The following is a 27,324-nucleotide window of genomic DNA, read 5'->3' as shown; positions in this document are numbered from 1 at the left end:
ACACTGAATCTAATCAAAAGAGCTCACAACCTCAATTAGCCACTACAATCAATTATATTAAACATATATGTGTTTGTATGTATGTAGTCACAAGTGATGTACTAAAACGAATTACAATTGGAAAAGGGCTGCTCTTTAAACCATTTCTGTAATGGTCTATATTATCAACTAAATACTAGAACATGTGAATTGTATCTAGAAATAATAAACATATGAAATTCCCTAAGTTGTGGCTATACTCCCAGTTCTACTTTTGTTAGAGAATCCATGTTCTAAAAGTCAAATCAAATAATATCCTCAAAAATTTTGAATTTTCATGCAGTAGAAGTAAAAGCCACCATATTATGAGATAAAAAAAATGTATCCCCATTGACACTAGAAAGCAAGAGAAAAAAAATAATTAAGAGTTCAAAAGGATTAATTACCAGAGCTGTTAGAGGCAAATCAGTCTTGTAGAAGCTAAGCACCCAGGATGACATTTGGATTAAACAAAAAAAATCCTGCCAGTCCTTTTCTTTGGCATTGCAATCAAAGACAAATCCTTCCAACAATCTGCATCTACCGTGAGCAATAAAGAAAGTGTATCATTTTCGACAAAATCTCTTTGAACTTGGCTGAAGTATATGGTATAAAGGTGAAATTGATAAATTGGTGGATGTATATCAACAACCAAATTCTGCCAGCTACCCAGCTGGATATGGATATGTTGGATGGGAACATCTCATAGGACTGTACTGGTTACCAAGCTTCATCTATACACTCCTTAGAGGTTGTAGTATGCAATTGAGCTGTTAGCTTGCTTGTCTCTTCCATTACCCCATTATAATATTAGCAACTTGCTTTCCTACAGAGATGTCAGATCCTACCCTGATATTTCAACACCTCAGCTGTGACAAATCCAGCAAAGAGAAAGGAAATCTATGCACATTGGCTTCATCAGTAGTCACCACATGAGCAGATCCCATTCTTGAAGTGATGAAATCACTTCACATCCCTCACAACAATCTCTCTGTTAACAATTTTCGTAATGAATTTGGTTGCTTCATGGCAATCCCCACACACCCTAAGGTTCTTTATGATCAGTAATCTAGTTCCAAGCCCTGTGTTTAAGAGATCGAAAGCAATAGCAAGCCTCTCACTCTGATTACATAACTTTCTCTTCAAGGGAATGCAACACAAATTCAGTCTTTGGGACATATCCAATAGCTCTCATTTTGTGGGCCAACTTATCCAAAAGTTGCATCATATTCTCATATTGATAATGACTCTTATCTTCCATAAGAAAAGCATGAAGTTTTCCTTTCACTTCCACTACACTATACGCTGGCTCTTTCTCCACCCATCTTTTTCATGATTTTTCTCGCACTAGCTACATCATCCCACTTCCCTCTGCCTTTGTATAGTAGTTTGAGACCAAAGTATAAATTCCCAAGTCATCTGGATTTAGCTCAAGAACCTTCTTTGCGGCCATCTCTCCAATCAACAACTTGCCATTTTTGCAACAACCTGACAGGAGAGCAACCCAAACAGCAAGCCCAGATTCAGTATTCATGGAATCTATTAGCTCGCACATTCATAACAATTTTCGTAATGAAATCACTTCACATCCCTCACAACAATCTATTATCATCATCTGGTTTTAAATTTGTTTTTGTCATCTCTAGGAAGGACAGAGCTTCTTTCCATGCCTATGAATTTCATAGCCGGTAATGATTATATTCCAAGATCGTGTCGTTGGAATTTGTTTGATCAAAGAGAGTGCATGCCCAAGAAAGGGCTCCACATTTTGAATATGTGTCAAACACTGCAGTACCTAATACTTGATCAAAGTTGAGCCTTCTCACAATATATCTGTGTTAGATTTACCCAATTTCCAAAACCCAACTTGGGAACATGCTAGAAGTGCACTCACATGACACCAAATCTAGTCTGTATCCACAACCCAGCATCTCTTCCAATCTTCAAAACCATTTTGAGCAAAGCCAGAAATAAATGCACCTAAAGATATGGCATTCTTATAAGGCATCTTCTTGGAAACATGACAAGCAAAGCTTCAAATGTCCATTCTTGGCATACATATCCACAAGCTAGTTTGAACTACAAAATTCATAGGAAGATCTTTCTGAATCAAATACCCTTGAACAGAAAGGCCCAGTTTTTAGTCCCCAATATTTGCACAAACCTGTGTGAACCCCACCATCACAACCCCATCTCCTTCCATTCCCTCCTTTTGCATTCACCTATACATATCAAACGCTTCTATTGGCAGCCCACTCTTTGCAAACCCACTTACCATAGGTATCCAACAAACAAGGTCCTTTCTCAGCATACTATCAAATGCCACAATTGCTTCATCCATCTTCTGACACTTTGCATACAAATTCAAAACTGAAGACCAACAAACACATCAAACTCAAACCCACAATCCATTGCTTTACAACAAAGTTCCTCTCCTGTTTTCAAATCCGACAACCTCAAACATTCCTTGAGGGCCACCGTGAAAGTCAAGTTATCGTTATTGGGTCTAACACCTTCAAAGATCATCTGACGATATAGATTTAGAACTTCATCTGGGTACTCATTGTGTGAATAGGCTATTATCATGGCATTCCATGCATCTATGCCTCTTTGAGGCAATACATCAAACACTTTTTGGGAAACTTCAATGTCGCCTATATTTACACATGAAATATACTTTGGAGCACAATGCTCTTATCTACCAAAATACAGTGAGTGTATAATATCAGATAATTTAATTAGAAAGAATGTCTCCTTGCTCAAACTACCTTGATTAAATTTACTTGTCTAGCACCACAAATTCAATAGCTAAGAATTTCCTGAAGAGCTAATGTGACAAAGCCTAATCCATGAGAACAAATACATGGGCTATTTAAATAAATCTTTGGCAGGAGACTAGGGGTGGATGACATACCAGTAACTTAGAAATGAAGGCAGCAATACAAGCATAGGAGATGTTATTCTACCACTCATTTTCCCTTGGGATCAATGGGTATTCACTTCTAGGTTGAAATTCCATGTCACAAATTCCAGTTCTTGTGAGTCTTGCTTCACCAGTCCATCACAATTTTGCTTTATTATCAAATAAAGAAGCCGTTTAGTGACAAAGCCCACACTGTCAAGCTTGGGCAACAGCTAGCATTTGATATTCACTTGATACCAGAGTATCCCTCTACTGAAAATATTCTAAAGAAATAAATCAATTTTATAGTTTTTCTCTTTTAACTCAATAGAGCTAACTTGTCATTTAAACACAAACATCAAGAATTCTAGACAAAGTTTCATCCTTATATCAATTTGTTTAACTGAAAACAGAAAATAATGATATTTTGTAAGTTTCTTATATTGGGACACAAACAAACAAGTCAGAATTCAGAAGGAGCCTAATTCTTCTACTGTTTCAGGCATAATTCTTGGGCAAACCATCACAAAATCCAAATACCAAAAAGGGAAATTTCTACAGCTTTCTAATCAACCAAACAATGAATGGGTGGTGTGGTGTGGGGTTTAAAAAAAAAAGAAAAAAAAAAGTGGGGTCCTTTAAACATAAGAGACACAGTTGCACTTAAAGAAGCAATTTTATCACCTTTGCTGCAATTTCAACTCACACGTAACCCCAACCCCCAAATGCAATACAATTAATTAAAAGACGCAAAAGGAATGCTCTCTTGAATCTAATTTCAAAACAGGGTCCAAAATTTCTTCTTTACATTTGATTTTACCACGCTGGAATGGCACGCATCTATTGCACGGAAAGTTGCAGTAAATTCTATGAAAAGAGAGCAAAAACAAGAGTGGCAAATTTACCCTTCATACAATCAGTTGCGACACTTTGTCCTCGCCAACTAGAGTCCAATAACTTCTTGGTATCAACTATTAGAAATTGGAATAACAAATTTGTTAACCCATATATATGGCCCTTGTCACAGACTAAAATGAAAATTAAAGAAAATGCAAGCATATGCCAAATGAATATTTAAAAAAGAAAAAAATTAAATAAGAAAGAGGGGACTTACAAAAAAATCAGAAAAAAAAAAGTTTATCAGCCATGCATATTCATGAAAGCTAGCAAATCCAAATTCACTAAAATTCCTCTTCCTCTTCGTTGCAATTATAGTCACCTTGTTCTTGTTTGCTTGAATTCCCAATCCAATTTCCCAAACGTGGAATGAATCCCTCGATTATATTAGGGAGTACTCGTATCCTCTTTGGGTGTGGTACATCTACTTCATTAGAGGTACCTTCTCCACTTGGTCCAGCCATATCTCCATCAGAGTCATCATGATGATTTCATCGCTTAGTTTTTGTATCTTTTGCTGAATCTTCAAAACCATCCTCATATGGAGTGATGACACAGTTGCTACTCCCAACCTTAGTTTGCTTGAGATCTTCAATGTTGTTAGATTCTAAGACTTTAGGAATTAATGTATTAAAACTTCAATTTGTATTATGTTGGCAAACCATGATCAAAACATTGAGTCTAGGTTTAGGCTTGCTCAAAATATGTTTATTTGTAAAATTGAAATCGAGTGATTGCAGAATTTATTGGACTAAATCTGCAAGGCTCAATCGATCGAAAATTAGACTCGATCTATCGAACTACTTGCAGATTTATTTTTTTGCAAAATTCCAATTCAGCCCAAACTCTACTTAAACGTATTGGGTTTCAAGTAAAACACTCCTAATATATAAAGGAAACCCTAAGGATGTTTTTATAAGTTTTTTAGAGAGATTAGAATGCATCTTGTGCCTCTTCTGTAGATCTAGGGTTTGGTACCCAAAAGCTCTCTAAGGCTGTTGTTTATGTTGTGTGTATGAATCTCTTGTGAGATCTAGAGGTGTTTGCCTTCATACATACTAAGGGTTATCAAGATCGAGATTGATGTCGAGAGCTTGGCGATCGTTTCAGTTGTTGCACAAAGAGCTTAAAGAGAAACACAAGTGGTGTACTTGTGGTTGCTGTGAATCCAAGAAAGAAGTAGTCCGTGGAGTTGGAGCTGTTACGTGGTCGTGGTAGTAAGTTTCCTACTCGAGGTAGCAATAGGATGTTAGTGGTCTAAGTTGCTATTGTGTAAACTTCAAATCTTTCATAGTGGATCTGTTTTACCTTGAGGATAGCTAGGTTAAATCCTCCTCAGGTTTTTTATCGGTTTGGTTTTTCTGGATTATCATATCGTTGTGTTCTTTATTTTCCGCACTATTTCAATGATATGATTTATCTGTGTTAACCTAGATCTGCATAATTTACCTAAGTTAATCAATTGGCTAAATAACTAGGTTAATTTGTTTGTGTTTAAAGGGTCTAAAAACGTACAAATGTCTTGCTCATAATATACCAAACGAGCCCCACATTTAGTAACCTCCCAGCCTGGATCATTGGTTTCAAATGTAACCTCAATTTGGCTGAATCCATTTGCATCGCTTTGACTCAATGTTTCTTTCCATTCCTTATTGAAGAAATTATAGGAATAATATATCAACGAAAGGTGATATGTTTCAAACAAACCAAACTCTTTAGATATATGTAGGCCCAATTGATAAGCTTCAAATCCGTTGGCTTTAACGGAACACCAAAGTGAAGGCAGAGAATCATCAAGTCCAAAAGCTTCATCAAGTGGGTGGCGGAAAACAAAGCACGTGGTGATTCCCAAAAATTTGTTACATAAATATGAAGGCACTTGCAATTTCACCGAATCCCCCACATTTTGGTTGCCATACCATTTTGGAATTTCACTTACAGGAATCTGGACACTATAGTATGAACGACTTTGATTATAGTTTCTCTAAAACTAGGAAAAAAAAAATTAAATAAATAAAAATCATGATGCTTAATTAGAACTTCACATGTAAAAAAAACACACATAGAGAAGGAGAGAGAACTGGTAATTAATGAAATAACGTCTTAGCATTGTTGACAACACGTCTCTGTAACCTTGATTCTCAATTAATTTGATGCAATTGAGAAGATCCATTGTTGGACAAAAATCATCATCTGGTCTTATTGATAATGTTTCCAATGAGGTACAATCTCTTGCATGAATATTCTCAATACTTAATGGAAGCTCTGGAAATGATTGAAGGCTCGTGCAATAATTCAAATCAAGAACTTCCAGATTAGATAGTTGCATCATACTTTTAGGAAGGCAAACAAGTTTTTTTCCTTTTAGATCCAACTTTGATGAAGATGACAAACAACAAATAGCATCAGGAATTGTTTGGAGATTGCAATAATGGACAAAATGGGCTTCTGCCCTTTTTGGGCAAATTAATTAGCCTTTTGCCCTTCTTCCTAAACTAATTAGGGAAATGCCCTTCTTTTAAAACTCGATTTTCTCAAAATCGAGTTAAAAAAAAAATAATTCTGGAGCCCTATAGTGACGTTTTAAGAACCTATAGTGACGTTTTATAACTTGGTATCCATGAAATCGAGTTATAGGCAATAAAATTGCCGTTTATTGCCTATAACTCGATTTCATGGATATCAAGTTACAAAACGCCACTATAGGTCCTTGAAAACGTCACTATAGGGCTTAACTCGATTTTGAAAAAGTCGAGTTTCAAAAGAGGGGCATTTCTCTAATTAGTTTGGGAAGAAGGGCAAAAGGCTAATTAATTTGCCCGAAAAGGCCAGAAGCCCATTTTGTCCTTGTAATAACTTATATCAAGTTTAGTCAACGAACATAAGCCTGATAAAGCATGCACTAAAATGCCCATTGGATTCGGATCTAGACTTCTTCTTACCATTAAAGGCAAATTTAGGAGTTTAGTGGAAGATTTAGGTGATAGCCCTTCACATCGATGAAGAGACACTACTCTAAGATTTTTTAAGAGATTGATGGATGTAGGTAGCCCTTTTACAGCAGTTCCCCTCACATCTAGCTCCTTTAAGCCTTTGAGATTCTCCAATGTCTCTGGCAATTCATCAAGTTTTGAGTAGCCAGATAATGTAAGAATTTTTAGAGACATCCAACTACAACAAGAATTTGGAAGACTTGAAAGATTTTTGCAATCTCTTAGATCCAATTTAATAAGACCAATGAAATGCTTCATTGATAACGGTAGATCTTTTATAGCAGTCTCATTGAAATAAAGTTCTGACAAATGAGACATATTTCCCACAACATTTGGAAACTTTTTTAGTCTTGAACAACTAGACAGAACTAAAACTTCCAGAGATTCCAAGTTGATCTTTTTGTGGAAGGCTCTTAAGACACTTGTAACCATTCAGATCTAGTCGAATAAGCTGTTTGAGATTTCCAATAGATGCATGAATCTTCGACAATTTTGTACAACCTTGAAAAATCAATTTCTTAAGATTTGGGACTCTACTGAGGTTTGGGGTCTTGATCAAGTTTTGAGAGTCACTTAATTCAATAAGTTTTAACTCATCTAAAATTTGTTATAAACCAATAAATAATAAGAAAAACTCAAGCCTAAATGAAAAGGAAGAAAAATACACAATTGAATTAGTGTAAATCTTACCATAATTCCTTTCCATAGTTGTTTGATGCCGCTACAATGCATTTTCAATTCAACAAGTTTGTTTGGTTGGAAACCAGTTGGCATAGATTTTAAAGGATATCCATGCCATTCTATAATGCGCAACTCATTGGAAAGATAGCAAAGGCCTTCTGGAAGTTGCAGATTACCGATTTTAAGCATTCTCATTTTTTTCATCTTTGAGAAGACTTCAGCATTTAAATGTTCCTTTCTTTGATCAGATGTTTTTAGCATTATGGCTTCAACTACCTCTGTTCCCTAATAATCAATAATAAATGAAATTAGAATAGTTTATGAACATTTGAAGAATTTGTGTGTGCGCGTGCACGCGCATGTGTGTGTGTGATTCTCCAAGTTTAAGTTTAGATTTGTTAGCTTACAGTATTTTTATTCAATACATGAAGGACATCCTCATACATCCATAACCTACTACGTCCACCGGGCTCTTTAGGGGATTCACGACGAACTATTTCATGGCCCATTTCTTGTAGCAAATCATGCATCTACAATTTCCCCGATATGCCAATGGTTATGAGAGATTTTTCCATAAGGATATCAATATTGTAGTCTGGGTAGTAACCAAAACTTTCTAGTACATCTCTTATGCCACCTTTGTTCTCTCCTTCGAAGAAACATGCAATATCTAAAAATAGTTCTTTCTGCATATTCGTTAACCCATCAAAACTAATTTGAAGTATATCCAAAATTTTGTTATTAAGTTTTGATTTTAGTTTATCACGAGCAGTTCTCCATGCATCGATTCTTCTACCAAATAGTGAAGAACCTAAAACTTTAAGAGCTAAAGGAAGGCCTTTTGCGTAATTCACAAAATCCATATAACTTTATTTAGGATAGGTTTTCTTAAAAGCACCCCAACTAAAAAGCTCTAAAGCTTCATCATCGTTCAACCCCTTAATTGTATATATATCATCCACTCCATTTCTTTTCAAGAGATGACTATCTCTACTAGTTATAATAATTCTACTCCCTGGACCAAACCAATCATGTCTCCCTACTAATGCTTTTAGTTGTTCATCTCTATCCACATCATCAAGAACAATAAGAACCTTTTTATTATGTAGTGTATTTCCTATAACATTGATTCCCTCATAAAAATTCCATATATCTATTTCACTTTCTACAAGGATCTTAGATAGAAGTTGCTTTTGTAAAAAAAGTAGATCTTGATTTTTAGTTTCTTCTTTAACATTAGCAATAAAGCTGCTAGCTTCAAAATTGCCAAAAATTCTTTTATAAATTTCTTGTGCAAGAGTTGTTTTGCCTATTCCACCCATCCCACAAATCCCAACAAAGCAAACATTGCCCAACCCTTCACCTTAATATAAATCCAACACTTCCTCCACACCGGATTCTATTTCAACAAGGTCCTTGGAAATGGTACTTTGGAATGCTAGATTCAATTTGCTAAATATCCTTTTAAGGATTTCTTGGATAGCAATTGATTCATGCCTACAAAGAAGATAGTAGAACAATAATTTTGTTAACTACAATCATATCATATATCTATATATTACTAAAAGCTGAAGCGTAGCATTTAATGTTGCTATGCTCAGGTTAAGCCACATCAGCTGTCATGTCATTACCATTCTTTTTCCTGAATTTGTCCTGCGATTTAAAATTAGTTTTCTTAAATTTAAAAATACTAATAAAAAGAAAATAATTCCCAACCCTTTGTGTTCCACGGTTACAATTTTAGATGGCAACCCTTTGTGTTCCACGGTTACAATTTTAAATAGCAACCCTTTGTGTTCCACGGTTACAATCTCAAACGGCAACCCTTCAGCATCCTAACTCCAGACTTTGGCTTTCTAACTCCTTCATCTCTTCCTCTCCTCACGCTATATTAATATTGAAAATCTAGACAATTCAGTTTAGGTCTCTAAATCCCAATTGCTCTTGACCTCTATTCTTGTGGCTGCCTGCATAATAGTTCAATGTAAGAATTAGATTAATAGTGTTGTTCTTTTATATTGTTGTTTTTTTTTTCTTTTTTAATTTTGTTACTACCTTTTTTGTGTTGTGGGTCATATATGAGTTTTTATGTATTTAGGTTAGGTATTTGTACTGATATATGATTGTTGTTTCTATGTTTAAAATTGATTTTTTTTTTGAATGTTTGAGATGGTAACATTATTGGTTTATATTGTGTTATCCGTGTGATAGAGTTTTAGTAGTATTCGTGCCTACAGAAATTCAATTTGCTAAGGTATTTTAGTAGTTAGCAAATTGAATTACAGAGTTTAAAATTCAATACTATACTTAGAACATGATACTTCTCCTTTTTTCTTGGTCTCCTCATTTAAGTGAATCCCTCCTTCATCATAGAAATTGATTTAAAATTCCTTCTATTAGCTTTGATTGTTCTCTTGGCTATATCATAAAAGACTTTTTTGATATAATCTTTTTATGGTAATTATCGTCATTTTTGTTGTAGTTGAATCAAAATATGATTATGCTAGATCCGCATAATTAGTAGTTGTTGTATCTTCATCATTATCACAAGTTTAAGATAGTGATTACCCTCATCAATAGCTGTTGCGTCTTCTTCATTGCCAAAGTTGATTATCTTAACAAAAATTTTATTTATCTGATTGTACCACGTGTATTTATTTACTTATGAATTCTATTTGATTGTAAGATTTTTATGTCTTTTGATATAAATTAACTAGCTGGTATGCTAGCCAAACCGCTTGCTTCTTTTGTTTTTTTTTTTTAATATTTTACTTTGCCTCCAACATTGTCGTAATTGGTTGTCTCTTTAATGGCATGTTCTGTCTCCATCGCTATATATATATATATATATATATATATATATTGTTTTGTAAGATCCAAGCAAGAAAGAGTTTAAGATGCTTGCTGTGTTTTTCTCTCAAATTTTTTACAGCATGAACTACTTGCGGTATTGAAGTAATTATTGAATATTTTATATCAATAGTTATTTGTTAATAGGTGTTTGATGACTTTTGGATATGAAAAGTTTTAGGTTAAATGGGTAACAACTTTAATTTTGTTAATTTTTGCTTTCTATATTACTAATAGTGATTTATCATGTTAAATTGGTAGTTTATTTGTATATTAATCAGCTACAATGTTGTAATGTTATTTATTTTTTCTTTCTAATTTGTGAGGTTTAATTCAAATAATTTTGAATAAGTCCTCTGAAATCAAATTCAATATAAAAGAAATTTTGTTAGAGACTCTGTAAGACTAAGGGGAGCTTGAAGATAATATAAGTTTTGGCCTCATATAATATACTTATATTGTGAGTTTTAGATGCTACAAGTAGTATTGTAGTAACTTACATATGAAACTCTAGATGTAATGCAAATAGTTAAGGATAATGACATTCACTAATATTTGTCTTTTAATTTAAATGGTATTTTGCATAATTGCTTTGCATTCATTAGATTTCATTTTCAGTAATTTTCCGCGCATCGCACGGGTTAGTGACTAGTAACATATTAAAGTGGAAGCAAAATCAAGAATCCAAATTAGATTCTAATTAAACTATAATTTTGTGTCCTATTATTTGATGCCAAGTGTCTTTAGAATGCAATCCAATTTTATGTCAAGTGTCCTTCCAATTATACTCTAACTGTGTGTCAATTATATTTACATGCGAATTCCAATATCTAAATTTAGAAAATATAAAAATATTTAATTCAAATTTATTATACTCCTATGTAATACCATGAATGTGTACAATGATACAATCTATTATATATATATATATATATATATGTATATATATATATATTTATAAAAACACATTCACACAAGCATACACAATGATGTATGTATGTACTGCATCCCTAGATTTGCATGGGTTATAAACTTGTGTAATATATTACACTGAAAGCTCAACCAAGAATCCATACTAGATTTCAATTGCACTTGAATTTTGTGCCAAACGTAAATGTCTTATAATTTGATGTCAAGTGTCTTTAGATTCTTTTGCACTCTAACTCTATGTCATGTGTTCTTTTAACTATACCCTAATTTTGTGTTAATAATTCTATTTCCAAATTAATACATCTAAACTTTAGAAAAATACATATAAATTCTCCATTTGAATTTATTATGCTTTTACTTAACCTATGAATGGTATAGTATATTACTTCTTAGAGAGGAATATATATATATATAATTGTGATTATTCTTGATTGCACCTGTGCACATACATAGATCATAAGCCAATATACAAAAAATACAAGAGAGTGTGAGACAAAACTTCGTTAAATAGCAAGCTTATGACATAGCAATGTAACTTAGGTTTCATTTGTTTCTATCTTTGTACTTTTTTTTTTTTTTGCTTTTATTCTTTGCAATAAGAAAAACTAAAAATAGATATACTAAATAGACCAATTGAAGTTTTGTTGCATTTAAGCATTAAAATCAAATAAAACTTTTTTTTGTTTTGTTTTGTTAATATAAGATATAAATTCTAATGTAGTCTAATCTAAGTGTATATGTGTGTGAAGTTCCATTTTGGAGACTTAAACTCCCGGCTCTTACCCCCCACACTTCATATGCACTTATACTTATGAAATGACTATCGCGCCAAGGGTGTGCAGTGATAATAAACTTAATTTGTAATCAAGTGGAAATTATAAAAAGGAAAGAGTCATTGAAGTGAAGTTATCTAAAGTAATAAATTTTATGTAGGTTTGGAGATATGCTTGAAGGCTATATAAACTGATGCATTCGTCATTTACATGCCAAGATTGAGGGAAAAAGATAAAAGTAGCTCTTTTTCTTCTTTCTTTTCCAGTTGAGAGTAGTAGGTGGGGTTTAAATTCCAAATTTTTTATTCAACGAGAAAAAACTTTACCATTTAAGCTATTTTGAATCCATGCTACCTCCAAGCAAAACTATTAATTAATGTCAATTAAGTAGATGTCTAAACTTCCCTCTCAAAAAAAAGTAGATGTCTAAACATAGTTGTCCTGATCATGGGCTGGATCTGAGTCTTGTTACACTTACAAGATACATAAGAAGTATTAGACATTTAGAACTGAAAGGAGGGAAGCATTTGAAATGAGATATTAGGGGGTCAACTACAGCTAGGAAAGCCTCTTTGACTAGACAAATCACTTATAGAATGCGGATTAATTACCAAGTTTGTGTCTTTATTTGTCCACATTGAGTAATTCAGTAATAGACTACCATGCCTTAAACTATGTACAAGGTTCTTCGAGGAAAAACTGAAATTTTCTTTGATTCGATTGGACAAGAAAAAGAAAATAAAATTTTTCATATCAAATGTTAATCTAGGGGGAAGTGAATAGTTTTAGAGAGTACAAAATCACAAAATTTATACTTATAATTTGAACAAAAATAATCTGCAAAAACAAATGATACCTATCATTTACGTGCCATCCAGAAATATTGCCAACTTCTTTCTAAGCAATTTTCCATGCTTGCACATCCTCTATGTTAATCTTGGGATCTTTGTCATGTTTAGCAAAGGCTTCAGCAAGAATCTCCATCTGATTCCGTACATCAGAGGGATCCACATGATAAAAGATAGGCAAAATTGTCAACCCAGTCTTTGTCATGCATTCAACAATCTTTGCTAGTTCAATCAATCACCACCTTGAAGAAGCATAATTTTTTGAGAGAACAACTATTGCATATTTGGACTCTTCTATTGCTTTCAAGAGCTCTTGAGAAATATACTTTCCTCACTAAAGTTTCTCATCATCCATGAAGGTGATAATGCCTTTTTGTTTCAAAGCAGTATAGAGATGGTCTCTAAAATTCTTGCGGGTGTCATCACTGCAAAAACTAAGGAACACATCATATTTCCAAGAAGAATAAGAGGGGGAAGAGGGGGTGGTGGAGGCTATTTGAGTGGCCATGGAAGCAACTGGAAATTTACTAGCTTGTAAAACGATGTAGCAGAAAGTGTTTCAGAATTGGAGGAATATAGGAATAACAAGAAGAGACCTTAGATTCAGGAAATTGCAGGTGTGACTGAAAAAGCTCAAAACGCCGGCATGCACAGGTCAACAATTCATCAATTAGAAAACAAATCCTCTTCTATTGCACGACTTTGCTGCCAGCTGTCATGATTATATTCTTTTATTTTATTTTATTTATTCTTAGTTGAATACTTTTGGTCGTTGTTCTGCCACTTGCACGAGCACCTACTTTGTTTCAACAATCAGTAGCTGAGCATAATTATCTTCCTCCTTGATTGATTCCAATACTCATTGTTCTCCTTTGACCATAATTATCTTCCTCTTTATTTTATGATATGTAATTTGAAAAGGGTAATTGCTAGTTTACACACTTTGTTGCGCACACCATACCTTCAATTTATTTTTTGAACTAAAACCGTTACTTCAAGTCACAATTTCAATTTGAAAACCAAAATGTGTGTAATAGACACTACCTTATTGATAATTTCAAGTCTTTGTTTTGCCTTGTAGATTCTAGGAAGAAGGTGAGGGAAAGGTGCATGCCTACACTGTTCAAAAATTGAACTGTTGACTTTACTCAAAACATATGGAAGTCTATGTTTGGAGCAGTTGATTGGGAACAAAAGATCTTCGTTTGGAAATTGGCAATAAAACAAGCATATGGAACTCCGTATGTGCTTAGTCTTAACAATTATAAGCACTAGTTGAAGACCCACATGATGTGTGGGAATAGATAATTATTTTATAATTGTGGTATAAAATATAATTTGTTTTCTAAATTTTGTTCTTCCTAAAAATTAAACAATTTCTAAAATTATTTCATTTTTCTAACTCTACCAATATATTATTTTATTATTTTGGGTTGCGTTTGATTGATATTATTCATTTATGAGGTGTTCCATATTATTCGAAATTATGTTAGTGCACTATGTTTTTCTATTTATTTTTTTGTGCAATTAAACTTTTTAAGTTTTGAATAAATCATTCAAATTCCTCATTCTCTTAAAGAAGATTATTATGATAATAAAAAATCATAACAAAATTGCACTTAATGTTACTCAAATAATTGATAGACACATTCAAATGCATAGCCAAGACTTTTTATTTTTATTTATATAAATTCAAATTCTCACTTACAAAATAACTAAGTAACTCAAACAAAAATTAAATCAAAACTATAAGAGGGAGAGAGATTACTTATAATATAGAAAACTCGAAAATATAACACTAAAACGTATTAACCCAAAATAAAGTTTAAAAAAAATACAATGATTCGTCAACCAAAAGTAGAGTTGCAAGAAAGAATAAAAAATCGAGAGAGAGAGAGAGAGAGAGAGAGAGATTAACAAATTTATAAAAAATAAGATATGAACAAAAAGAGTAAAAATATAAGATATAGTAATAAACATCAAATTATCCAAATCATGCTATATAATATAATAATGATATATTCTTATATACTATCTTTATAATGTAACAGGATGACATCTTTTAAATCAAAGAAAAAAAAAATCATCGTAAATACAAAACCAAATCACATCAATCTAAAGTGAAGTTCTAAAAAACATAAAAAATTCATCAACTTAAAGTAAGCTTCAAAAACAGCTTATGTTGATAATATGAGATTGATAATTAATTCAATAACCTACAACAGAACGTTAATTATTCAATAACTGAAAATATATTTGCATTTCTTTATAGTGTAATATGAGGCTAGCCATACCATGCACATCAACCACATTATAGGATGTATAAATTTTTTTAAAAAAATTATGAATAATTATGAAACTCTTCAATTCACAATTATCAATAATACTTAGGAAAGGAACTCATAATCTCAATCAAAGAAAAATAAATGAAAACATAGAAACTCATATGGTCTAGGCATATTTGATAACCCAAAAGGATATGCACCTCAAAATTTGACATGGTCATGTTTAATTTAGGCCAAATATATATGTTCATTACTTCAGTTCAACACATAACAATGATAACATAAACAACAATTGTAATTGACAATTAACAGTGGTATACTTAGGTTTCCCAAGCATTAGTGGTATACTTATTCCTTACTCCCATATCTACATCAGATTGGCTGAAATCACAAACATAAATTCTATGATGTGGCTTGATGCAAATGAGCTGCAAACAAATATTAATGATAAATATGAAATATATATATATATATATATTTTTTTTTTTTTCTGATACATTGAACCATGATCACAAAGGATTGGGAGTGGACCATGATTTCTCTTGCACAACAAATCCATAGGAGTCACATAATTGGAAATCAAGACCACCAAAAAATGAAAAAAAGAATTAGAGAAAGAGAGAGAAATAACATTTTGTGTGTGAGAAAACTATGCACAGAAGGTGAGAGAGAATTGGAAATTTATAATAAGAAGATGAGAATAAGAAGAGTTAAAAATAAAGGAAGATAAAGGGATAGAGGAAGAGAGATATTACTGTAGTTAATAGTGGGAAGATGAAAGGGTAAAAGGGAGGGGAATAGGTTTGTGAATGTGTAACAATAAACTAAGAAAATTAAGAGAGAGAGAGAGAGAGAAAGAGAGTTGGAAGTAAGTGGATGATGTGGCTGCTGATGTGTTTCAACAGAAGTGTAGCAACAATAAATGCTACGCTCTAGGTTTTAGATATATAATATATATATATATATATATATATATATATGGAACAGGAGGGCTTCAGGTCAACTAGCCCTCCTCCTCTTCTAACTGTGAATGTCCAAGAGAATACAGATTCCCTATAGGTTTAGGGTGTTAGAAATTATCTCAAATTCCTATTTGGATTTTGGTTTCGCTATTAGGTTTCATTGGTAAGAGAGGAAAAATTTTTCCTTATTGTAGAAGAAAAAAAAATTCTCCTTAGTATAGACTGAAAAAATATTACCATAGGAAGCAAAATTTTAAGCCAATTATAAAATGCCACATCAAAATTTAGTGGCAAATTCTAAATTAATGTTTTTAAATTAGATGATGACATGTGTCATCCAAATTGACATCACATTGGCATATCAAAATTTGCCACGTGTCATTTGGCCCACAAGATAAAGATAAATTTCCTATTCAAAACTAATGGATAATTATCTTTATTAAAATAAATAAATAAATAACTAAATAAATAAAATAAAGATAAATTTTCTATCAAAATTGGTAGATAATTATCTTTATTAAAATAAATAAATTAAATAGAGACAATTATTTATCTTTGTTGATTGTTATCTTTATCAAAATAGATAAATAGAGATAATTATCTCTAAGAAGAATTTGGGCCAATCAAAAGTCTACTAAATACTTTCAAGTATATCAATTCAAAGTGGAGCTTATCCTCTAAAATCACTATAAATAGAGAACATCCCCTTTCATTTTGAAGACCAAGTTTTCAAGAGGCCCAAGCTTTGGAGAAATTATGTCTCAAGAATCATTGAAGAACTTGAAGAACAATCCAAGGGCTTAAAGAACTTGAAGGACAACAAATCTCTAACAAGCTCAAGGCTAGAGATTCGTTGTGAAGTCCGTTCAATCCATCTTCCAACCAAAATCAAGAAGATCTCTTGTTCGAGTTCTTTGAAGTTCTATTGGAATTAAGCTAAAAAGCCTCCATAAACCTCAACAAACTCAAATCTTTGAAACTCAACAGATCAAGCCTCTAAAGCCCCAAAGAACTTCAACCTAAGAGCCTTCACATTCGAAGACTTGAAGAACAATAAATCTCTAATAAGCTCAAAGCTAGAGATTTGTTGTGAAGATCATTCAATCCATCTTCCAGCCAAAGTCAAGAAGATCTCTTGTTCGAGTCAAGTTCAAAGAAGATAGAATCAGAGGGTATTCTTTTATAAAAGAATTGAAATAGAGATTGTACTCATTATTCATCAATACAAATTTATATTTGCAAACCATATTTCTTTTCAATTGTTTGATTTTCTGCAATTGGGAAATTTTGTGTTTACAAATTTTTGGCACGCCCAGTGGGACCATCTCTACCTCTCATCTCTTCTTCATTAACTTGTCACATCTTTTGAAGTTATATGGCTTCAAAGAACACTCAAATAAACAATCCTCTTTTTGGAACAAGTGAAGTTGATCCACTCGATTCAAACTCTTCATCAAGTTCTGACACTTCCTATGCTGGACCTATGACAAGGGAAAGAACAAAAGCTCTTGTAGAGGTTTATGCTCAACCAACACCTATACCCTAGCCCTCACCTGTTTTCAACACTTTTAAAGCTCAAAAGTCGTAAATAGCTTCATCTACGCAGGGGGAAAGCAAAGACGTAGCTGGTCTTGTCAAAGAAATGTTATCTCAGCAAAATTTGTCTCAAACTTCGGAATCAATCCAAGAAGTTCCAATAGCTGAAGAAGAAAACAAGTCACCTGATGGCTCTGAGTTCTCCTTTTCATAAAATATTGCTACTTCCAAGATTAGGGACTCTCCTTGCTCTGTTAGCTCATTCGCCATGCCAATCATGATGACTAACACTACATCTCTGTAGGAACAAGCCTCGACGACAGCTTAGACTTTAGAAGAATTAATGAAGTCTATGAAAGAAAGGGAAGCATTGAGAGACGCACAAATAACTCTCCTAATGGATAAGATGGGGAATACATCTGGATTGAATCATAAAGATGAAAGCTCTAGGCCGAAACAAACCCATAATGACAAACCTGAGAGTTCAACAAAGGATCTCAATTTCTCTACAGATGGGTCTATCTCTCTTGACCAACTCAAGGAGTTAATCAAGGAAACTATCAAAGACCAAGTTGGGGGTGGAAGTCAAGCATCCATTGCCTACGCTAAACCATACACTCAAAGGATAGATCTCTTGAGGATGCCTCAAAACTATCAACCACCGAAGTTCCAACAATTTGAGGGTAAAGGCAATCCAAGGCGGCATATAGCTCATTTTGTGTAAACTTGTAACAATGTTGGTACTTATGGGGATCTCATGGTCAAGCAATTTGTTCGATCATTGAAAGGAAATGCGTTTGATTGGTATACTGATCTAGCACCTGGCTTTATTGATCGTTGGAATCAAATAGAAAGAGAATTCCTAAATCGTTTTTATAGTACTCGACGCACTGTTAGCATGATAGAGCTCACCAATTCAGAACAGTGGAAAGAAGAGCCGGTCATTGATTACATTCAATGGTGGAGAAACCTTAGTCTTAATTGCAAGGATCAATTATCTGAGTCGTCTGCAATTGAGATGTGTATTTAAAGAATGAATTGGGCTATAAGCTACATCCTTCAAGGAATAAAGCCCAAAACATTTGAAGAATTAGCAACATGTGCCCATGACATGGAGCTTAGTATTGCTTCCAATGGTCACCAAGGCCCGCCTGTTCAAGAACCTTGCAATGGGAGAGAAAGACAGGATACTCGCAAAGGGGGAAAATTCCCTCCTAAACCGGAAAACAAGCAATCTTTAATTGTAACTACTACTCCTCTCAAAGTTCCAGTTAAGCCCAAGATGAAAGAACAGATGTCTGCTCTCACTCAAGATTAGAGAAAAAGAAGACCAAAATTACAAGAGATGCAAGAAAAGCAATATCCATTCCTTGATTTTGATATCTCCAAGATGTTAGATCATTTACTTTAGTTGAAGTTAATTGAGCTACCAGAGATGAAACGTCCTGAAGAGGCTAACCAAACAAATGATCCCAAGTATTGCAAGTATCATCGCCTCATAGGCCACCCTATAGAACAATGCTTTGTGTTGAAAGATAAAATCATGGAGCTAGCCCATTAAGGAAAGATCACATTTGACAATGAAGTTGTGACTACCAATTTAGCCATGGTGGCCTTAACAACTATTTCTACTATTCTCACCATACAATTTGGTTCATTTGAGCCTATTGAGGTGAAAGTACATTTCCCCCCAATGCCAGTTCCCGAGAATTATATTTTTTCATCTCTTACATGTTATCAAGTAAGTGGTGAACAAGACTCTTTAGATAATGAGGAAGAAACAGAGCGAGCTATTGTGTATAGAGCATATTGGTCTTCAATCATTTTCACTAATGATGACCATTTGTTGGGATCCAAGATTTATAATCGTCCCTTATTTGTGACTGGCTACATTCGAGAACAAGAAGTCAATCATATCCTTATTGATGGATCTGCAGTCAATATCCTCCCACTCAAAATATTGAAAGAACTTGGAATCTCCTTGGATGAACTACTTCCCAGTAAATTGATGATTCAAGGCTTTAATCAAGGTGGACAAAGAGCTATTGGGAAGATTAGACTTCATATGCTCATTGGTGAAATGGAATCAAGTGCACTCTTTCATGTCATTGATGCCAAGACCACTTACAAAGTGCTTATTGGAAGACCATGGTTGCATGAGTATGATGTTGTGCCATCTACGTATCACCAATGCTTTAAATATTTCCAAGATGGACAAGTTAAGAAGATAGTAGCTGATCACAAGCCCTTTACTGTAGCTGAATCACATTTTGTTGATGCAAAATTTTACTTGGAAGATGATACGCAAGAAGAAGAACAAGTCATTGTTTCACCATCTAGCAAAGAAGTAAACCTTCACTCCAAAAATTCAAGGATTGACTCTCCAATTGAGGAGAAGGAAGCCAAGCCAATTGAGGAGAAGGAAACCAAGCAAACAAAGACTTCCACAAAAGAGAAGAAGCATTAAGCTTCTAAAGCAACTAAGCTAGCTCCTGTGTTACACTATGTCCTAGTCACCAAAAGAAAAGAGGGCCAATCACCCTTTTCAGGAGATGGAGAGTCAGTATTGGAAGATCTGCAGGGATTAACTCTTCCAGTTGCTAAAATCACAAAATCAAGAATCTCAAGCCAACTATTGAAAGGGTTCACAAGACCATCCCAAGGACCGATTGTTGAACATGGGACTTTGCCCACCAAATGAGCCAAAGAGGGTTTTGACCCTAATGCATATAGACTCATGGCTAAAGCTGGTTATGACTATGAAAAGCCGAGTGGTTTGGGTAAGCTCATCCCTGAAGCCTCTGGAAAAGAAGAACATAAGGCGTCAAAGGCTAAAGGTTTCAGTGTAATAAGTTCTAAGGCTGGAATTGGATACACCCCACCAACTCCTGTTCATATTCCCATCTGAAAAGCTAGTGTTTCAGTAATTTTGGCAAATTATGAGGAAGAAGAACAATTTTCGAACCTATCAAAGAAATCATCTATTTTTGATTGCATTGGGTGACCCACTTTACATATCTCAGTCTTTGATAGGTTGGGGCCAGAAGAAGATAACTCTGTTATTGGCACTCAAGGCTTTATTTTCACAAGACTCGGTCACTCAACTCCTTCTCAAGTTGGCACTCGAGGTTAAGTTCTCATAAGGCTCAGTCATTCAATCCCTTCTCAACTCTTAAAAGATTTAAAGGCAAAGCGAAAGCAGAATGAAAGGACAAATTTCCTCCCTAGAGGTGCTAACGACATACTTATTGTTGATCAAGATTCAAATGAGATTCGAAGCTCCATTCCATCTTGTATGAAACGTAGAACCATTTGGGAAGTGAATACTGGAGAAGCCTTAACTGTAAAAAGGTGTACAATGGTGACCACAAACCAAGAAGTCGAAGATGATGTTAAGGATGCTCCACCCATATTTGAAGAAGGCATATGAGCTATAGTTGATGAATTAAAGGAAATCAACATTGATACAACTGAAGACGTTTTGAGAATTGGCCTTATCAATGGCAAGTTCTTGAAGCATTACTATGCTTGAAGTTTGAAATGCTCCTTGGTAAGAGCCTAAAACTGCCTACTTCAACACTTAAAGAGTACATGATGTTCTCCCATTACTTTTGAAAGTGTTCATAAATTAAAAAAAAAGAAAAAGAAAAAAAAGAACCCGCTAGGTTGAAAACCTTTTAAAAGGAAACCTAGGCAAAAGTTAGGGTATTAAAAGCTCGTTAGGTTGAAAACCTTTAAAAAGGCGGCCTAGGCAAAAGTTAGAAAACAAAAAACCAAAAAAAAAAAAAAAAAAAAAATCCTTGAAATACGTAATGACTTGATCCCCCTCAAGGGGTACGTAGGCAGCTTGGCATACTATGCTAAGTTCAGTCACATGTCCAAAAAATATATATATTTCTCGAGCCATGAAAAGTCACCATGAAAGCAAACATCATTGTGAGAATGTTGCTTGGCATCTCTAAAATGTGATTTCTCTCTCCTCTTTAAAGTCTAAGTAGTTCTACCTTTCACGTTTAAAGTCTTGGTGGTACGTATCTCCTTGCATCTTCAAAAACTTGGTGGCATCTCTTTGCATCTCTAAAGTCTTTGCTGAGTTGGATCACCTCCAATCATCGAAGTGTTGGTGTCATCTTCTCGCATAATTAAACTTTGAGTGGTGTCACCTCTCATCTCTAAAGTCCGGTACTCGTCATTTTATACCTTTAAAAAGTATTATAGCAAGAAGCCAAAGCACATCCATTGCAAAGAAGCCAAAGTTCATCCTTAGATTGTTGCATCAACAGTTGCTCCATTAAAGCAGTCTTCATCTTCAAGATTGTCTCCATCCTTAAGATAGTCTTCGTCTTCAAGGAAGTCTTCGTATCCAAGATAGACTTCGTCTTCAAGATTGTCTTCGTCTTCAAGATCGTTTTCAAGATTGTCTTCATCTTCAAGATAGTCTTCATCTTCAAGGAAGTCTTCGTATCCAAGATAGACTTCATCTTCAAGATTGTCTCCATCCTTAAGATAGTCTTCGTCTTCAAGGAAGTCTTCGTATCCAAGATTGTCTTGAAGTCTTCATATCCAAGATAGACTTCATCTTCAAGATTGTCTTCATCCTTAAGATAGTCTTCGTCTTCAAGGAAGTCTTCGTATCCAAGATAGACTTCGTCTTCAAGATTGTCTCCATCCTTAAGATTGGGTGACTTTTAGCTAAGGGTCCTTCAACATTGAGAGAAAAAAAGACTCTTTTAGAAGAACATAAAGTAGATTTCTTCAAAAAGTAATTTGAGTGCTTATCTATTTGTGTGTGTGTAAGGTTTATGACATAGTTTTTTTTTTTTTTTTTGGTGAGAGATTTTGTTTATGTTTGTTTTTGTAAGGTATGTGAGTGTTGTTTGTGAGTGTACGTGAGTTTGGTTTGAGGTTAGATTAAGTGTAGTTGTAATCCACACTGTTGATAGTGAATTTTGTTAAGCATTGCTTGTGGACATAGGCTTGGAATTGGCCAAATTACATTAAATATTGTTGTTTTCTGTGGTTTTTTTTATATTATTTTTTGTGTAAATGTGCTTTTGCTAGCCCCTAATAACAACTATTGGTAATTAATTAATTATTGTTGTGACCACAATCAAGGAAGGCGAAGAGTTTTTACATAGGAAGAACACCAAATGATGAAATACTATGCTTTAGAACTTAAATATATAGAGAAGATAATATAATCAATTATAATATGTTACATATATCATAGAACATGAGACCAAAAGTTAACTGTCACAAATTCTAAATAATTTCTTCTATAATAAGAATACAAAAAGAGAAATCCTATGAATGATAGACAATTTCTAAAACCCTATGATTACCACCACAATGCAATTAAAACAAGGTTGAATATGTTAAAGTCCTAAGGCCACTCAATATCGTCTCGACGAATAATATCTCCATTGATGTGAGGCCAAGTTATTGCGCGTGTTGTATCACCACCAGCCACTACTAGCACCACATTGATTTGCCCTCAATGGCATTTGTAAGCACTAAATGTCAATTTTTTTTCCCCTGATCTCAAATCGTTTGCAAAAACAAATTAAACCATAAAAATATAAGCATTTTGTAGAAAATAATTAATATATTTTATTCAGTCGATGCCGTTAAAAGAAATCTGCTAACCACATGCATTAACCAAAGTTGTGTTGCATCACATTATTTAACATACCATTCTTCTCAACCTTTTATTCTTGAATAAGGATTCTCGGTTTCAGTCTCCACCTAGCTAAAAACCTTTTTTTTTTTTTTAAGTAAAGAAAAATTTTATTAGGAAAAAAAAAAAACCCCTGGTATAACGGGTAGTGTACTAAGAGAGAAGCACACTCAGTTCAAAATACAATGATCAAACAAGTGTAAGAGAGAACCTGTGCACACAATAATTCTTCTATTTTTGTCATTATCATCTTAGAGAGTAAAATTACCATATTAGAGTGTTAAATTGCCAATTCTCCAAAAAGTTTAAGCAATTAAAAATAATAAATTTAATCATTTAATCATAATTCTAACATAATGCCTAACTTTCATTTGGGTATATACAAAATTCTCTCTCCATTTGTGTGTGTGAAGGATAGAGAACAGTGAAAACTTTTTCACTGAAACAAAAATCAAAGATAAAGAGAAAACATAGTAAGAAATCTTTTTCCCCTTTTTTTTCCAATCATGAAACATTAAAATAAAGGCATAAATGCACTTTTAGTCCCTACATTTTGGCTTTTTTCCATTTTGGTCCCTACATTTTCATTTTACCACTTTTAGTCTCTAAACCAATTAACGCGTGACATTTAAGTCCTTACCGTCACCCAACTAACAGAAAAAGCTGACGTGGCTGATGGCACATTAAAATAATAATTAAAAAATGCCACATCAGCATCTAAATTAATTTTAATTAAATAAAAAAAATTAAAAACAAAAAATTACATGAATTGAGATCTAAGAACATAAGAACTTGTTCTTCAATGTTCTTCTTAAATCAAGAAATAAACCCAGCAACTACATCAAACCTAGAATCAAAGAGCAAACCTAGAATAAAAGAACATGAACATCAAGGAACATGAACATCAAACCTACAGGAAAAAAAAAAAAAAGAAAAAAAAGAAAAAAAGAAACATCACCAAATCAAAGAGCATGAACAAGAGCAAACACAGGAAAACCCACACGAAACCACACCCAAACCAAACCATCCAAAGAATAGAAACCCAGCAAAGCACCCAACTCATCCCCTCCCAAACCAAACCATAATCAAAGAAATTTCGAATACCACAACAAATTAATAACTTAAAAAACAAAAAGAAATTTCAAAATGCGAAATTCCCAGCAAATGCCAAAACCAAATCTCTAGCAAACCCCAAACCCTAAATGTCTAGAAACGATCACCGATTAGACCAACAACAACAACAAACCCTGAAATCCCAACCAACGAACCCAGTTGAACCCAGCACCCACCAACATCTCTTTCTCTAAACCCAGATCCGATCAAACCCAGTCAAACCCACCAAGGATCATCGATTAAAGCCGAAGAGAAAGCCCAGATCCCAGTAAACCCAGTCGAACCCAGCACCCACCATCTCTTTCTCTAAACCCAGATCCAATCAAACCCAGTCAAACCCACCAACAATCATCGATCAAAGTCGAAGAGAAAGCCCATATCCTAGCAAACCTAGTCGAACCTAGCACCCACCATCTCTTTCTCTAAACCTAGATCCAAAGAGAAAGCCGAAAGAGAGATAGAGATAGAGATTTTGATCTGAGAGAGAGAGAGAGAGAGAGAGAGAGAGAGAGAGAGAGAGAGAGAGAGAGAGAGAGCTTTAGATGAAAGAGAGCTTCATTTTAGATGAGAGAGAGCTTTAGTAAGTTGAATCTAGTGGATGAGCAATGACCAAAATGTATTTGGTCATATTCGCTGATGTTGTTGCTGGGTTTGGTGTTGTTGATGGGTTTGATGAGAGAGAGATTCATTTAATTTAAATAAAAAATGACCAATTAGCGAATATGGAAAATGTTGTTGCTGGGTTTGCTCTTTGATTCTGGGTTTGATGTCGTTGTTGGGTTGATGTTCATGTTCTTTTATCCTGGATTTGCTTTTTGATTCTGGGTTTGATGTCGTTGCTGGGTTTATTTCTTGATTTAAGAAGAACATTGAAGAACAAGTTCTTATGTTTTTAGATCTCAATTCATGTAATTTTTTGTTTTTAATTTTGTTTTTAATTTTTTTATTTAATTAAAATCAATTTAGATGCCGATGTGGCATTTTTTAATGCCAAAATAGATTTTTTTAATTATTATTTTAATGTGCCGTTAGCCACGTCAGTTTTTTCTGTTAGTTGGGTGATGGTAAGGACTTAAATGTCACGCATTAATTGGTTTAGGGACTAAAAGTAGTAAAATGAAAATGTAGGGACCAAAATGGAAAAAAGCCAAAATGTAGGGACTAAAAGTGTATTTACGCCTAAAATAAATCATTTTAATGTTGGAATTTTCTTCCAACTAGTTTTGTGCATGTTCTGACTTCAATTCACTAACTCTAATTAATCCAGAATAAATGGTCCATTATTCGTTTGATCTTTGCAGACACATGCAATGTTGATTTATCTAGCAAATATTCTTTATTGACTTTAAAGTCTAAATATGTGCTTTTTAATGTACAATTGTAGTCTAACCTTAACACCAAGTTACATCTGGTGTAACTTTTATAAATTTACACTTTTTTTACACCATAGATTTCTAAGAGATCTAATGGTTAAAAAAACATCATTAAATGCTATTGTTTTCCACTTTACTACCAAATTAATACTAGCATTCTCTCTCTCTTTCTCTCTCTCCTTATTTATTGCTTTCCACCATATAATATTTTCTTCAACACAATCTAACAAAAAAAATTGAAAAATAATCCCAACTGTGTCCAACATTTAGTATCTCTGAATAATTCGTAGTAGGCAACTTTTCTATCAATAATCTACAACATTTGATATGTTTCTATGTGGAGTTATATCAAAACCACTAAAAACATCAACTAGAAGAAGAACCAATAAATATATAAACAAAAAAATTAATAACAATAGAGACCAAATCTTTTGACACCCAAATGGGGCATTGAAGTGTTCTTTTCTGCCTTTTTGTGCAAAACTCTATTTCAAGTGTGTATATTCATAGTCATTATGCCTACTCTTCCGAAAGAAGACATAAATCCTGTCCACCAAATTACCACAGAAAAATTCAGTGGAATGTTTTCAACGATGATGTAGAGTTGTTTGCTTGTAGTCACTTTGTTTTACTTGAGTTCCCATGCCCTAGCAAGTCACAATTTGTTCCCTCACAAAGGCACTCCTATGGGTTTGCATAGAAATAATCTTCCTCCTTTGGCTTATCTGCAATAACCCTACGATGAGTTGGTTGTCCCATTCTTTTCTCATGAACCAATGCAACGGCAGCTACAAGCTCATTCCATGAAAGTGTTCTATTGTAATGCATATCCAGTAACGGTACAAGACTCTTCCGATCTAGCGGGATGGTTTTTTTTAAACCCAAGATACCTGCAAATCAGAAAGATCTTCAAGATCTTTCAGAAATGCAATAGTTCAACTGTGTTGCCATCGAATAAAATTAAAGCCCACCTCATCATGGTGGGTATACAAACCTGCGATGATCTTCCACAACTTTTGCCATGTTTCCATCATAGGTGGGAATGATGACTCTTGTTATGGGTAGTTTTGTGAAATCAATTATTATGGGATTATTTTTCAATTTTTTTTTGTTAGATTGTGTTGAAGAAAATATTATTTGGTGGAAAGCAATAAATAAGGAGGGAGAGAATGCTAATATTAAAAACTAGTCGCTAACCCGTGCGATGCACGGGAAAACTATTAGAAAATAATAAAGCATGCATATATTAAAAGACAATTTAAGTTCACGTGTGCTTGCAAGGGATACATACCTAAATAGTTCTTGCGGTAGAAATAAAAGTCTTATCTTTGAGATAAAGAACTGATGTAAACAAACTAACCTTACATAAAATAAATTTAAAAAAAAAAAAAAAAAAAAACATAAAACTGATGTCACAGGAAATTTAGCCACATAGTAGTAGTATATAAATCTCTTAAAACCTAAACCTAAACCTAAACGTAAGGAC

At 33.8% G+C, this 27,324-nt stretch overlaps 1 protein-coding gene and 1 pseudogene across 1 annotated transcript; both read right to left on the bottom strand.

The window, feature by feature from the left end:
- Positions 1 to 936: 936 nt before the first annotated feature.
- Positions 937 to 17,945, bottom strand: LOC115961978 (annotated as a pseudogene).
- Positions 17,946 to 21,938: 3,993 nt separating this feature from the next.
- LOC115961977 (glutamate-rich protein 6B-like) lies at positions 21,939 to 26,861 on the bottom strand. Its single transcript, XM_031080859.1, has 2 exons — positions 26,833 to 26,861; positions 21,939 to 22,230 (listed from the first exon to the last, which is right to left on the bottom strand). The coding sequence occupies exons 1-2, from the start codon at positions 26,859 to 26,861 to the stop codon at positions 21,939 to 21,941; spliced, it is 321 nt and encodes a 106-aa protein (XP_030936719.1).
- Between the last annotated feature and the right edge of the window lie 463 nt (positions 26,862 to 27,324).

This window comes from Quercus lobata, chromosome 9 (assembly GCF_001633185.2).
Source record: "Quercus lobata isolate SW786 chromosome 9, ValleyOak3.0 Primary Assembly, whole genome shotgun sequence".
In the NCBI taxonomy this organism is placed as follows: Eukaryota; Viridiplantae; Streptophyta; class Magnoliopsida; order Fagales; family Fagaceae; genus Quercus; species Quercus lobata.
The sequence above is the reverse complement of the archived record's forward strand: the minus strand, read 5'-3'. Positions and strand labels throughout refer to the sequence as shown.

Excerpts from the sequence above, each read along its gene's own strand:
- LOC115961977 (XM_031080859.1), bottom strand. The coding sequence starts at position 26,861 with ATGGCAAAAGTTGTGGAAGATCATCGCAG. Across the intron at positions 22,231-26,832 it reads GTTGTGGAAGATCATCGCAG|ACTTCAAGACAATCTTGGAT; the intron begins GTTTGTATACCC and ends TTGGATATGAAG.